Source organism: Ranitomeya imitator, chromosome 5 (assembly GCF_032444005.1).
Source record: "Ranitomeya imitator isolate aRanImi1 chromosome 5, aRanImi1.pri, whole genome shotgun sequence".
NCBI classification, from domain to species: Eukaryota; Metazoa; Chordata; class Amphibia; order Anura; family Dendrobatidae; genus Ranitomeya; species Ranitomeya imitator.
Window position 1 is genome coordinate 627313365 of NC_091286.1, and position 13720 is coordinate 627327084.

The 13720-nt window shown below is 42.6% G+C and overlaps 1 protein-coding gene across 1 annotated transcript in view; it reads right to left on the bottom strand.

The window, feature by feature from the left end:
* Nucleotides 1–686: 686 nt before the first annotated feature.
* NTSR2 (neurotensin receptor 2) overlaps nucleotides 687–13720 on the bottom strand; it is a 200727-nt gene continuing 187693 nt past the window's right edge. The window contains exons 3-4 of the mRNA XM_069728106.1: nucleotides 4094–4184; nucleotides 687–1589 (exon numbers count right to left, since the gene is read on the bottom strand). Of these exons, the coding sequence (XP_069584207.1) occupies nucleotides 1406–1589; nucleotides 4094–4184 (275 nt within the window). The 3' untranslated portion in view covers nucleotides 687–1405. The remainder of the gene's footprint in view (nucleotides 1590–4093; nucleotides 4185–13720) is intronic.

A 13720-nucleotide genomic window follows, 5' to 3' on the forward strand; every position in this document is an offset into this window, starting at 1 on the left:
TAGCGTGTGGAGCAGGAGCTCCTGTAAGGTACCATAGACTGATGATGCTTATGATACTGTATGAACTGTGCGGTCACCCTATGGCAACTGGTCAGATAAGGATCAGCGTGTTTAGTGATGCAAGCTAATGATGTGAAGCCTGATATAAAGACTGTCCATCTGTTGTTGGTTTTGGTGGTCTATGCTGTATAAAATAAACCCACATAGACTGTTTAAGTGAAAAATCGTGCCCGTGTGCTTGAATTCCGTGCCAAGCGAGTGTCCCCCCAACACATGCTGTAGGCGCTATCTTACACATCCAAGAAATATGTCATATCCATAAATGTACCATAACAGTCTAATATGTCCAGAAACTAACCAAATTCTCATGCTTTATAACTTGCTACCCACTCTTTTTGAGCAGGCAGTTCTTCTAGATCATCATTCTGCCAGCACTGTATGTGCTGGAACTTCCTTTTTTCCCAACTTCACAGCATACATTACTTTTGCCTTTCTCCAATGGCTGGCCTGCCCTGAACTAGAAATCCAACTCTTTGTCTTAGTACAATTTAACAGTCAACAGGGCAGGAGCCCCCTCTTCCTCTAATCTATCTCATGGTGTCTGCTGCTAGAGACGGATTACACTTGACAACAGGCAGTGGACAGCAAGTTAGACAGAAAGGAGACACCTAGTGATTTACCAGACACCAGATAAAATGATTTTTACTGATGATGAAGCTGTGGTTAACATTCAGTAGACCTGGGAGTATAGAAATTTGTAAGATGAAAGCCGAATATTCAGATTCTCCATACGTCTGTGGACTTACAAAATTGTTGATGGCCCATAAATGGTAAAAGTGTGGTACACCTATATTTTGATGTAATTTTCATTAATCCCAAAGCAATATTATCCATTTACGGATAATCTGAATTGCACTTTGTACGTGTCAATCCTGCCGATTCTTGCGCCAATAGTCAGGTTTTGGCACCAGCTGAATTTAATTTGGCACAGTAAGAAAGATAGTACAGAGGGCGTAAGTCAACATGAGCAAAAATGTGATATTGTCAGTGAGGAAGGAAGGAGGGAAAAGGATAAATACGCACAGTTGAATAATCATCCCTATAACCTTCTCGACATATTGATACCACAAGGTTGCCTTACGTTGCATTGTCCTTCATTTTCATATAGAGGCCGTTGATGTTTTTCTGGAGATCCTTACACTTGTGATGCTGTTGAATGGTCTCCAATGTCCGCGAGGATCAGTGGACTGGTCAGGTCACCCATTACATAGAACACTAATGTGCAATCCAAGACTTCTGAGCTAACGATGGAACTGATGGACACGTACATTTATTTACGCACTTGGCCAATAATATTAATGATTGTTCATGTGGTCCTCGTACGTGAGGAACATTACTGTGCATTTCAGGCGGAGGTTGATACGGAGAGATTTATGCTACTTTTACTGCAAGACATGTTCATAGTGTCCATGAACAGTTGTCGGAATGAAGAAGACACCATGTTGTAGAGGACGGGGTTCACGGCAGAACTGACGTAGAACAACGTGTTTGTCAGCATGTAGAAATAGTGGTAAAATGTGTACAGGAACCTGCAGGAAGAAAGTATCAAGATTAAAGACCACATCCAGTTTGAAGATTGGGCAACTAAACCATAGGGCCACCAAACAAAATGTAGAATGGGTCCCAACTCCACTAAGGCCCTTTTCACACATCAGTTTTTTGCTGTCAGGCACAATCCGGCGAGTTTTGAAAAAACGGATCAGGCAACAGTTGCTGCCGGATCAGTTTTTTTCTCATAGACTTGTATTAGCGACGGATTGCGATGGATGGCCTCACGTTTCATCCGTTTTTTGCCGGATCCGTTGAAAATTTGTTTTCCGGGAGCCGGAGAAAACAGACATAGGAACGTTTTTTGTGTCCGTCCAAAAAACGGAAAGCGATGGATCCGTCGCCATCCGTCGTTTCCTATAATGGAACCCTGTGGCGCCGGATTCGTCAAATGATGGAATCCGGTGACGGATTCCTTTTTTTTAAACTAAGCATGCATTTTCCATTCTGGGGTCTCTCTCTCTCTCTCTCTCTCTCTCTCTCTCTCCTCCACAGAATACAATTAGCTAGATCAGCTAGTGGGATCTGGCTAAAAACCGGATCCATCACATCAGTTTTTCACAATTTACGACGGATCCGTTTTTTTCAAAATTCGCCGGATTGAGCCAGATGGCAAAAACCTGATGTGTGAAAGTAGCCTTAGAGATCCTCCAAATCCTCTTTTTTTATTATCAATTCCTCCTATCATGGCATGGTTGGATCTAAAGCTATCCACATATGTAACTGCTTTGCTTACTCTCCGCAGGGGATATTTTGTAGTGGAATTTTTGGATTTTGATGTGGAAATGTTGCAGATTTCACCTTTTTGCAGTGCAAAGGGTGAAATCCGAAGCTGCAGAGTTGTTTAATTTTGGTTTTGGATTCTCTTATCCCCAATGGTGTTGCAGTAATACACAATGGATTTTCCACCAGAAAATTCTCTGAATATGCCACACCATGTGCATGTACCTTTGGAGCTCCAAATCCTGTTTTATTTTTGCCAAGACAGGGTAAGGACCCCTTCACACATCCTGGTGATTCCTGTACAGGAAATACCAGTACAGGTGACATCTGTGGTCCGTGTGCTATATAATCAGGGCTTTGTGTGTTTTTTTTTTAAAATAATTTAAAAAAATGCGTGGGCTCCCGCATAATTTGAAAACCAGCAGAGGGAAAGCCGACTGCTGGGGGCTGATATTAATAATCTAGGAAAGGGGCCATTAGTCCTAAATGTTCTCAGGTTATTAATAACAGCTCACAGCTATTTGCTTAGCCTTTCCCAGTTAGTTTACATGGGGACCCCAGAAAAAAAATGATGTAAGGTCTCCCTACAAATTCTAACCAGCAAAGGCTAAACAGACAGTTGTGGGCTGATATTAATAGCCAGGGAAGGGGCAATGGATATTCGCCCCCCTCCCAAGATAATAAATTCAACCCTCAGCGGCCCCAGAAATGGTGCATCAATAAGATGCGCTTAAGCTCGCTTTTGCACTTGCCCTGGTGCGGTGTCAAGTGGAGTAATAGGGTTGGGGCTGATATCATCTTTGTATTGTCAGTTGACATCAAGCCCAGGGTCTGTGAGCTGATATTAATAGCCTGGGAACTTTTTGGGATATTGTCCCCGTTCCCAGATTAGTAACATCAGCTCCAGCCATGGATTTTCCCTCGGCTGGTTATCAAAATTATGCGGTAGCCAACACCAATTTTTTTATTTAATTCTTAATTTTAGACATGATGTACATAGCGGGTGCTGGATACAACTCCCATCATTGTCGCCTGGTTGTGCTGACCTCAGGAAGGCTAGGCGACAATGATGAGAGCTGTCTTCAGCACACGTCATCTGGGAACAGCGGTAACTGTACCGCTTTTTCCCAGGCGCTGGCACATGTCATCTGTTTTCACGTGTGTCGCACGCATTTTTGCGCAAAAAAGAACATGTCTTCTGGTTATTCCCATGGACACATGGTCCATGTGAAAAAACCTGATGTGCACAACACCATTGAATACAATGGGTGTGCGTGTGTCCGTATTTGCAGTTCTTAAAAAACGTACCACATACGGACATGAAAAATGAATGTGTGAAGGGGCCTCTCATCTTTAAAAATTGTGTACACATTTGGGCAATTCATCAAGACTGGCAAATCTCTCACTGGTCTTCAGTAGGTGGGGATTTGGAGCATATGCTCCTGATTCATTAAGATGCTCTCGTGTATTTATTTTGAGGTCTGGGTTCAATTTTTATTTAGGCATCCATAGCATTTTGGGATCTAGTCTGTTGTCATCCCAACAGACTAGATGTGAGTCTGGGCATCTATATTTTTTATGGGTTTGGAAGTGTATGCGCACCACTGCTGCATTAATTCTCTTCTTTCCTCGGCTTTCCCATAGACAATAGATTTAACACTGGAGTACATCTCAGAGCCCCGTTCTCCGGATCAGTACAGGGGATGTGGAGAGATGATCACTTTTATAACCATTAAGATTGATAAAAACATATGGTACTCACCCAGACCATTCATCATCCGGAATGTAGCAAAACATCAGTCTCCTGGCGTGATAAGGTAACCAGCATACAACGTAGGCAATCACAATCGCCCCTGTTGATTGCATAAAAGAAAGTGTGAATATCCTGAATAAACATCTCATAGTAATGACAGGATGGCGAAGACTTCACTGATATCTGTGCAGCATCGTGTGTGGCTCAGATTGCAACTATATCCACAATAATATGGCTGATTATTGACATAAGAATCTATCTATCTATCTCTCTATATATCTATCTCATATCTATCTATTTCCAGTTGTGCTCAAAAGTTTACATACCCAGGCAGAATTTTTGCTTTCTTGGCCTTTTTTCAGAGAATATGAATGATAACACCAAAACTTTTTCTCCACTCATGGTTAGTGGTTGGGTGAAGCCATGTATTGTCAGACTACTTTTTCTCTTTTTAAATCATATTGACAACCCAAAACATCCAAATGACCATGCTCAAAAGTTCACATACCCCCATTTCTTAATACCGTGTATTGCCCCCTCTAACAACAGACAGCTTGAAGTCTTTTGTGGTAGTTGTGGATGAGGTTCTTCATTTTCTCAGATGGTAAAGCTGCCCACTCTTCTTGGCAATTCCCTCCAGTTCCTGTATATTCCTGGGCTGTCTAGCATGAATTGCGCGCTTGAGATCTCCCCAGAGTGGCTCAATGATATTGAGGTTGGGTGACTGAGATGGCCACTCCAGAACCTTCACTTTGTCCTGCTGTAGCCATTGACAGGTCAACTTGGTCTTGTGTTTTGGATAATGAGTGATTCTTTACTAAAATTTAAGAGGGGACTGGATACCTTTCTTGAAAAGTATAATGTTACAGGTTATATATACTAGATTCCTTGATAGGGCATTGATCCAGGGAACTAGTCTGATTGCCGTATGTGGAGTCGGGAAGGAATTTTTTTCCCCAATGTGGAGCTTACTCTTTGCCACATGGGTTTTTTTTGCCCTCCTCTGGATCAACATGTTAGGGCATGTTAGGTTAGGCTATGGGTTGAACTAGATGGACTTAAAGTCTTCCTTCAACCTTAATAATTATGTTACTATGTTACTATTGTCATGTTGGAATGTCCAAGTGTGTCCCATGCGCAGCTCCCGAGCTGATGAGTACAAATTTACCTCCAATATTTGGTGATAACGTGCTGCATTCATCTTTCCTTCAACTTTGATCAAGTTTCCTGTGTCTTTGTAGCTCACACATCCCAAAAACATCAGCGATCCACCTCTGTGCTTTACAGTAGGAATGGTGTTCCTTTCATCATAGGCCTTGTTGACCTCTCTCCAAATGTAACGTTCATGGTTGTGGCAAAAATGTTCAATTTTTGTCTCATCACTCCAAATTAACTTATTCTATAAGTTTTGAGGCTTGTCTCTGTGCTGTTTTGCATACTGAAGGTGAGATACTGTGTGGCATTTGCGCAGTAATGGCTTTCTTCTGGCGACTCGACCATGCAGCCCATTTTTCGTGCCTCCTTATGGTGCATCTTGAAACAGCCACACTACTAGTTTTCAGAGAGGATGGGGACCATATGCCAGGATGGGGGACCATATGCCACTGGGGATATGTACAAGGATGGAAGCCATAATCATCAACATTAACTAAAATAAACACTTGAAATAGATGACTCTGCTTGTAATGACTCTATGTAATATGAGTTTCACTTTTTGTATTGAAGAACTGAAATAAATTAACTTTTTGATGATATTCTAATTTTGTGAGAAACACCTGTACTACGATGGATGGACATATGTCAGGATGGGGGGGCATATACCAGGATGAAGTGGAGCATATACCAGGATGGGGAGCATATTCCTTTATATCTGCAGTCTGGAACCCCTGTTCCTGTCTGTGGCTGCACCTTGTAGCCTCTGCCTGCTCTGATACCCCTGCTGGCTCTCTGCTGCCCCTGTCTGCTCTTTGTATGAGTTGTTTTTTTCTACACTAAAATCTCAGTATTCAGGTTAAATTGCCATGTTGCAACTTGGTCTCTAAAAGGTTCACCATCACTGTTGTAGTACATGACTTCAATAAAAATGACGCCAGAGTCAGCGCTTGCGTATACCACGATCTCCGGCGGCATTTTATTGGAGACCCTGTATATGCAAAGTCGCAGACACAGTGTGTTAAAAAAATGGCGTAAAATTTAAAATGTACTTTTTTTCTGTGTTTTTGTGCTGTTCCAATAAACACAAAGGAAATAAACGTGTATAACAAACGTGTATTTGCAATTATTTCTTGGGGAAATACTTTTTCTGGAACAATTTCATGGGTTCCAACACTTTCAGCCATCACTATAACTGTAAGTTAGGCCAGAGTCACACTACCTTAGAATACCGGACCATGCAAGTGCTGTCCGATTTTTACGCATCGGTGTCCTCTGAAAAGCCGGCAATTCATGTGCCACACACAGTAAATCACAGAGTGACAGGTTAGAATAGAATAGATATATACACATAGAATACATAGATATATAGATGCCAGTGATACACACATGCATATACAGTACAGACCAAAAGTTTGGACACACCTTCTCATTTAAAGATTTTTCTGTATTTCTATGACTATGAAAATTGTACATTCACACTGAAGGCATCAAAACTATGAATTAACACATGTGGAATTATATACTTAACAAAAAAGTGTGAAACAACTGAAAATATGTCTTATATTCTAGGTTCTTCAAAGTAGCCACCTTTTGCTTTGATGACTGCTTTGCACACTCTTGGCATTCTCTTGATGAGTTTCAAGAGGTAGTCACTGGGAATGGTCTTCTAACAATCTTGAAGGAGTTCCCAGAGATGCTTAGCACTTGTTGGTCCTTTTGCCTTCACTCTGCGGTCCAGCTCACCCCAAACCATCTCGATTGGGTTTAGATCTGGTGACTGTGGAGGCCAGGTCATCTGGCGTAGCACCCCATCACTCTCCTTCTTAGTCAAATATCCCTTGGGGTCATTATCCTGTTGAATAATAAATGATGGTCCAACTAAACACAAACCGGATGGAATAGCATGCCGCTGCAAGATGCTGTGGTAGCCATGCTGGTTCAGTATGCCTTCAATTTTGAATAAATCCCCAACAGTGTCACCAGCAAAGCACCCCCACACCATCACACCTCCTTCTCCATGCTTCACGGTGGGAACCAGGCATGTAGAGTCCATCCGTTCACCTTTTCTGTGTTGCACAGAGACACGGTGGTTGGAATCAAAGATCTCAAATTTGGACTCATCAGACCAAAGCACAGATTTCCACTGGTCTAATGTCCATTCCTTGTGTTCTTTAGCCCAAACAAGTCTCTTCTGCTTGTTCCCTGTCCTTAGCAGTGGTTTCCTAGCAGCTATTTTACCATGAAGGCCTCCTGCACATAGTCTCCTCTTAACAGTTGTTCTAAAGATGTGTCTGCTGCTAGAACTCTGTGTGGCATTGATCTGGTCTCTAATCTGAGCTGCTGTTAACCTGCAATTTCTGAGGCTAGTGACTCGGATAAACTTATCTTCAGAAGCAGATGTGACTCTTGGTCTTCCTTTCCTGGGGCGGTCCTCATGTGAGCCAGTTTCTTTGTAGCACTTGATGGTTTTTGCCACTGCAGTTGGGGACACTTTCAAAGTTTTCCCAATTTTTCGGACTGACTGACCTTCATTTCTTAAAGTAATGATGGCCACTTGTTGTTCTTTACTTAGCTGCTTTTTTCTTGCCATAATACAAATTCTAACAGTCTTTTCAGTAGCACTATCAGCTGTGTATGCACCAGACTTCTGCACAACACAACTGATGGTTCCAACCCCATATATAAGGCAAGAAATCCCACTTATTAAACCTGACAGGGCACACCTGTGAAGTCAAAACCATTCCCGGTGACTACCTCTTGAAGCTCATCAAGAGAATGCCAAGAGTGTGCAAAGCAGTCATCAAAGCAAAAGGTGGCTACTTTGAAGAACCTAGAATATAAGACATAATTTCAGTTGTTTCACACTTTTTTGTTAAGTATATAATTCCACATGTGTTAATTCATAGTTTTGATGCCTTCAGTGTGAATGTACAATTTTCATAGTCATGAAAATACAGAAAAATCTTTAAATTAGGTGTGTCCAAACTTTTGGTCTGTACTGTATGTATATATATTACATATATAGAAGAAAAGCTGGCAATTCAACAGCCGCGTAGTGTAAAATGCTGTCGGCGTAGAATAGATGGGTTACAGGTAGATATATAGATGTCTGTGACAAATACAATTAATACAGTGTGTGCAGCATACTGTACATATATTTAATTAATAGAAGATGATTTTTCTGAAAAAAAAATGGCGTGGGCTTCTGCATAATTTTTGTAACCAGCAGAGTTAAAGCTGACAGCTGGGGGCCAATGTTTATAGCCTGGGAAGGGGGTAATATCCATGGAGCTTCCCAAGCTATTAATATCAGCTCACAACTGTATACCATATATACTCGAGTATAAGCCGAGATTTTGAGCCCAAATTTTTGGGCTGAAAATGCCCCTCTCGGCTTATACTCGAGTCACGGTCGTCGGCGGGTGAGGGGGAGAGGGGTCTGTTGCATACTTACCTGCTCCCGGCGCTCCTATGCTCCCCCTGCCTGTCCCACGGTCTTCGGGTGCCACAGCTCTTCCCCTGTTCAGCGGTCACATGGGACCGATCATTAAACTTATGAATATGGACTCCACACCCATAGGGGTGGAGCCGCATATTCATTCCTCTAATGAGCGGTGCCAGTGACCGCTGACAGAGGAAGAGGCTGCGGCACCCGAAGACCAGCTGTCCGGGAGAAGGAGCGGGACGCCGGGAGCAGGTAAGTATTACATATTCACCTGTCCACATTCCACCCGCCGGGCGCCGCTCAGTCTTCCCGTCCTCTGCACTGACTGTTCAGGTCAGAGGGCGCGATGACGTATTAGTGTTCGCGCCGCCCTCTGCCTGAACAGTCAGCGTGGAGAGACGCCAAGACGGGACACTGAGGTAGCGAGAGGTGAGTATGGCTTTTTTTTTTTAATTGCAGCAGCCGCAGCATTATATATACCGGTAGCACAGTTTTATATGGCACATCTATGGGGCGATAATGAACGGTGCAGAGCACTATATGGCTGAGCTTTCTATGGCACATCTATGGGACAATAATGAACGGTGCAGAGTACTATATGGCAGAGCTTTCTATGGCACATCTATGGGGCAATAATGAACGGTGCAGAGCACTATATGGCAGAGCTTTCTATGGCACATCTATGCGGCAATAATGAACGATGCAGAGCACTATATGGCACATCTATGGGGCAATAATGAACGGTGCAGAGCACTATATGGCACAGCTTTATATGGCACATCTATGGGGCAATAATGAACAGTGCAGAGCATTCTATATGGCACAGCTTTATATGGCACATCTATGGGGCAATAATGAACGGTGCAGAGCACTATATGGCACAGCTTTATATGGCACATCTATGGGGCAATAATGAACGGTGCAGAGCACTATATGGCACAGTTTTATATGGCACATCTATGGGGCAATAATGAACGGTGCAGAGCACTATATGGCAGAGCTTTCTATGGCACATCTATGGGGCAATAATGAACAGTATGGAGCATTATATATGGCACAGCTTTATATGGAGCATCTATGGGGCAATAATGAACAATATGGAGCATTATATGTGGCACAGCTTTATATGGAGCATCTATGGGGCAATAATGAACAGTATGGAGGATTATATGTGGCACAGCTTTATACGGAGCATCTATGGGGCAATAATGAACAGTATGCAGCATTATATGTGGCACAGCTTTATATGGAGCATCTTATGGGGCAATAATGAACGGTATGGAGCATCTATTTTTATTTTTGAAATTCACCGGTAGCTGCTGCATTTCCTACCCTAGGCTTATACTCGAGTCAATAAGTTTTCCCAGTTTTTGTGGCAAAATTAGGGGGGTCGGCTTATACTCGAGTATATACGGTACTTAACCTTTATTGCCTATTAAAATGGGGGACCCTAAAAAAGATGATGTAGGGTCCCCATATAATTAATAACCAGCAAAGGCTATGCAGACAGTTGTGGGCTGATATTAATTGCCTAGGAAGGGGCCATGGATACTGGCTCCCTCTCAGGCTAAAAATACCAGCTCTCAGCCGCCCCAGAAAAGAAGCATCTCCAAGATGCCCAATTCTGGCACTTAGCCTCGGTCTTCCCACTTGCCCTGTAGTGATAGCAGGTGGGATCAGAGTTGGGGGGTTGATATCACCTTTGTATTCTCAGGTGACATCAAGCCCTGAGGTTAGTAATGGAGAGGCATCAACAAGACACCCCCATTACTAATGTTATGGAAATTTGGTTTGGATAAATCTATCCCTGTGTGTGCTGCGGCCGTTCCCAATAAGACTGAGTATTTTGAGTGCTCATCAAGAATGGACTGTACACAATTGTGACAGAAAAGCATTCCATCAATACTGATGATTTATTGTACATACATAGTTTTATAATTGCATATAGAAAGGAATGGTTAGGGGTGGTTAGTTAATTACCATATTGTCTGCTCCTCTGTTATTGACTATCTAAGTATATATGGAATAATGTGATTAATGCACATATGAATACTGATTAAGCAACTAAACTGTAGTTCTCTGCATCTAGGACAAAGTTGAGACATCTGATCAGCACTTAATACATGTGGCTTTGTTCCGCTTTTCGGGTGCCTGGAAAACATCGAGGAACCATCTGGCCTAGCTCATGTGGTCTGGTCGAGCAATTGATTATAAACTAGCTGACTATATATTAGCTGTGGATATATGAGTATATATGATTATAGAGGAGTATACATGCAAGTGAGATCTACATGATATATATATTTCCATCACAAGCCCCCCTTAGATATCACTTGCCCTAATCCTAGCCTACTGTCCCAAAGCGCTGCAACTCTTTTGTGCTGCCGGTGAACTGACACAAGCCTAGCGCCTACGCCCCAGTCCGTACAGACTACACCAGCAAAATAATAAAAGAAATTATATCATAAGTGACCACTTGCAGGTCTTGTTTTGGTGCTTACAAAGGCCCTCCTGATAACTGTCCCCAACACACCAGGAATGAACCTGCTTGGCCAGCCTCTGCTCACAGAGGTTATCTCCTTAGCCACCATTTCTGGAAGCACAGCTCTTAGGGACCATTTAAGCGCTAGAAAAGGACATACAGGGAATTGGTCAAGGTAAAGATTAATTTTTAACAGTTTTTTTTGCTGTTCTGTACCCTTTTAAATATAAATATCACTGCCTCTAAAACCCCTTTAATTTGAAAAGGAACACTCATTTTAGTGCGCGGTCTCTTCAGAATATCATGGCAAACAACAAATATGCAGCGTAAATATCACTGTCTTGTTTTGCTGTATCTAGGGACATTGATTATGAAGTTTACCAACTCATCATTATTCTCATGAGGTAGCGTCTTCCCATAATGAAACATCAATCAAAGACGGAGAATAAAAATAATCTTGGTTTCGTTGTAATTTGCTGCCGTTACAACCATATTCTCTGGGTTATATTACTATGAATCTATCTCCTTCCCGCACCTTACGGAAGTCACAAACTACAGTATATCAGGCGTGATCCTAAATATGGGTTCCAGTCTGGCAGTCCTGGAGGAGAACATAACAAAATCTGCAGGATGGTCAGAGAAATTAATCTATATATAGAAGTAAATTAATCCAAGGCGCAGGTAGGAATGTGAGAAGTGAAACGCGTCGCCCAAAGATAAATATTCAATCAAACGCAATGATGAGAATACACATAAAGGATTATGATGGGATGGTGGTTTCTGCCTGACCCGGGAAGTTCATATTAATAGGGACCTATTTTATAGAAATAATTTATGGGTGGAAGGCTAGGTTTTATTACTACTCACAGGGAAGGCAATTCCCAATATATCAGTTGAATGGTCCATCTTAAATATCAGAGATGAGAGAGAAAATGTTTTTCTGAACCAGATCTTTACTTGAGTTTCCTGTAACTTACATGATGACAGCGTATAATTATTTATCTACATACTGTATATTCTACTTAACATATACAAATTTAGGAAGACATTGCTTTACTAATGCCCAACATCCTATCCATTTGCTTTCACAATCAAATCCTTATAAATGGATTTTGGGTTCAATCTCTGGTCAATCAGGATTGTTTCAAATTTTGACAATGTGCGCAATTTATCATAAAATCAAGGGAAATATGCAATGGACCTCTGGTTGACTATGGTTTCATTTCCTTTGGAATGACGCAGAACTGCATGGTTAGCAAACAAGTGGTGGAGAATTGGCCCAATGGACACATAAAAGGTGGTGAAGTGCAATACAACACCAAGACCTCGTTTTCAATAGATATTCACTTAAAAATGTCTTACTTTTTATGCAGTTCTCTGTTCTGATGCAGATTTGTATGCATTTTTTAGAACTATTTTCTCACGCTTTTGTTTGGTGTTTTTAACTTCAATGTCAAGTTTAGTGTAATTTCCACCAGGTACCTGCGGAAAAAAGTGACAGACCATGATGCATGTGTAAAGTGCTGCAGAGCGGTATTCGCGACAGAGATGCTGTCCAGTTGCACTCTGGCAATTTAGAGATAAGAGATGTCCTAGTCCCAGTGGGCTGTAGGGTGTGGGGTACATCACACTCACTTGTAGGCCACAGGTCTCCGCTGCCTCCAGGCTTCCGTCCTCAGGAAGGTTATTTTTAACAGTCAAACTTTTACTAAACAGTCCAAGTTCATCAGGTGGGAAAGGACACAGAAATTGACACTTCCTTCCTCCTTAGCACAACTTCTCTTCTGTTCTGTCACCCATTCATCTTGACTACCTCCAAGCCCGCTGACTCCATCAACCTCAGGGATTCATTTTCCGGCAGTGTACCACGGACCGGCCACCTGCCCCACATGTAACACCATGTCCCAGACCTCGTGACGTTGGAAGACCAGGCCAACTCTGTGTTACCTGGCCTGAGCTCTAGGCTCCAGACATCATTAGAATGTCTATCGGGGATCTCCATTTCACCGCCCACTGCCCTGAACGTTTGGCCCATGCTGCGCCTAGCAGCCCAGCCCACCTGAACTTGAACTCTCCTCCACACTTCACTAGCTGACACTATGGGCGCCCATCTTAAAGGAAAGGTCTTTAAAGGGGATTTTGAAATAAAGAAAGTTTGTGACGCCACCTGTGGTATTCGGTCAGAGGTGACCAACGATGCTTAAAGGGGTCCTTTGAGGTGATGTGATGGCAGCCAGATGGTAAACTTCCCACAGGTGAAGTGGGTCCCCAGGGCTCCTGGTGAATAGATGGAAGATGGTGAGTGGTGCAGTAAAGAACGAAGGACGCAGTTGTGCAGTCTTTTTACCTGGTTTACTGATGGTAGCAGGCAGCTTCAGTCCTGGGTACCAGATCACAGGTAAAGACAGCCTGGGTCTGGCCAGATTGGAAGCAAGTTCACAGTTCAGCATTACCAGGTGGAGTTAAAAGCCTTCCTTCTAGCGCTGTGGTGTAGTTCCTTACTGCCTATGGCTTCTTAGCAAGGTCCTCTCTGTTATCTCTGTTCTTTATTGAA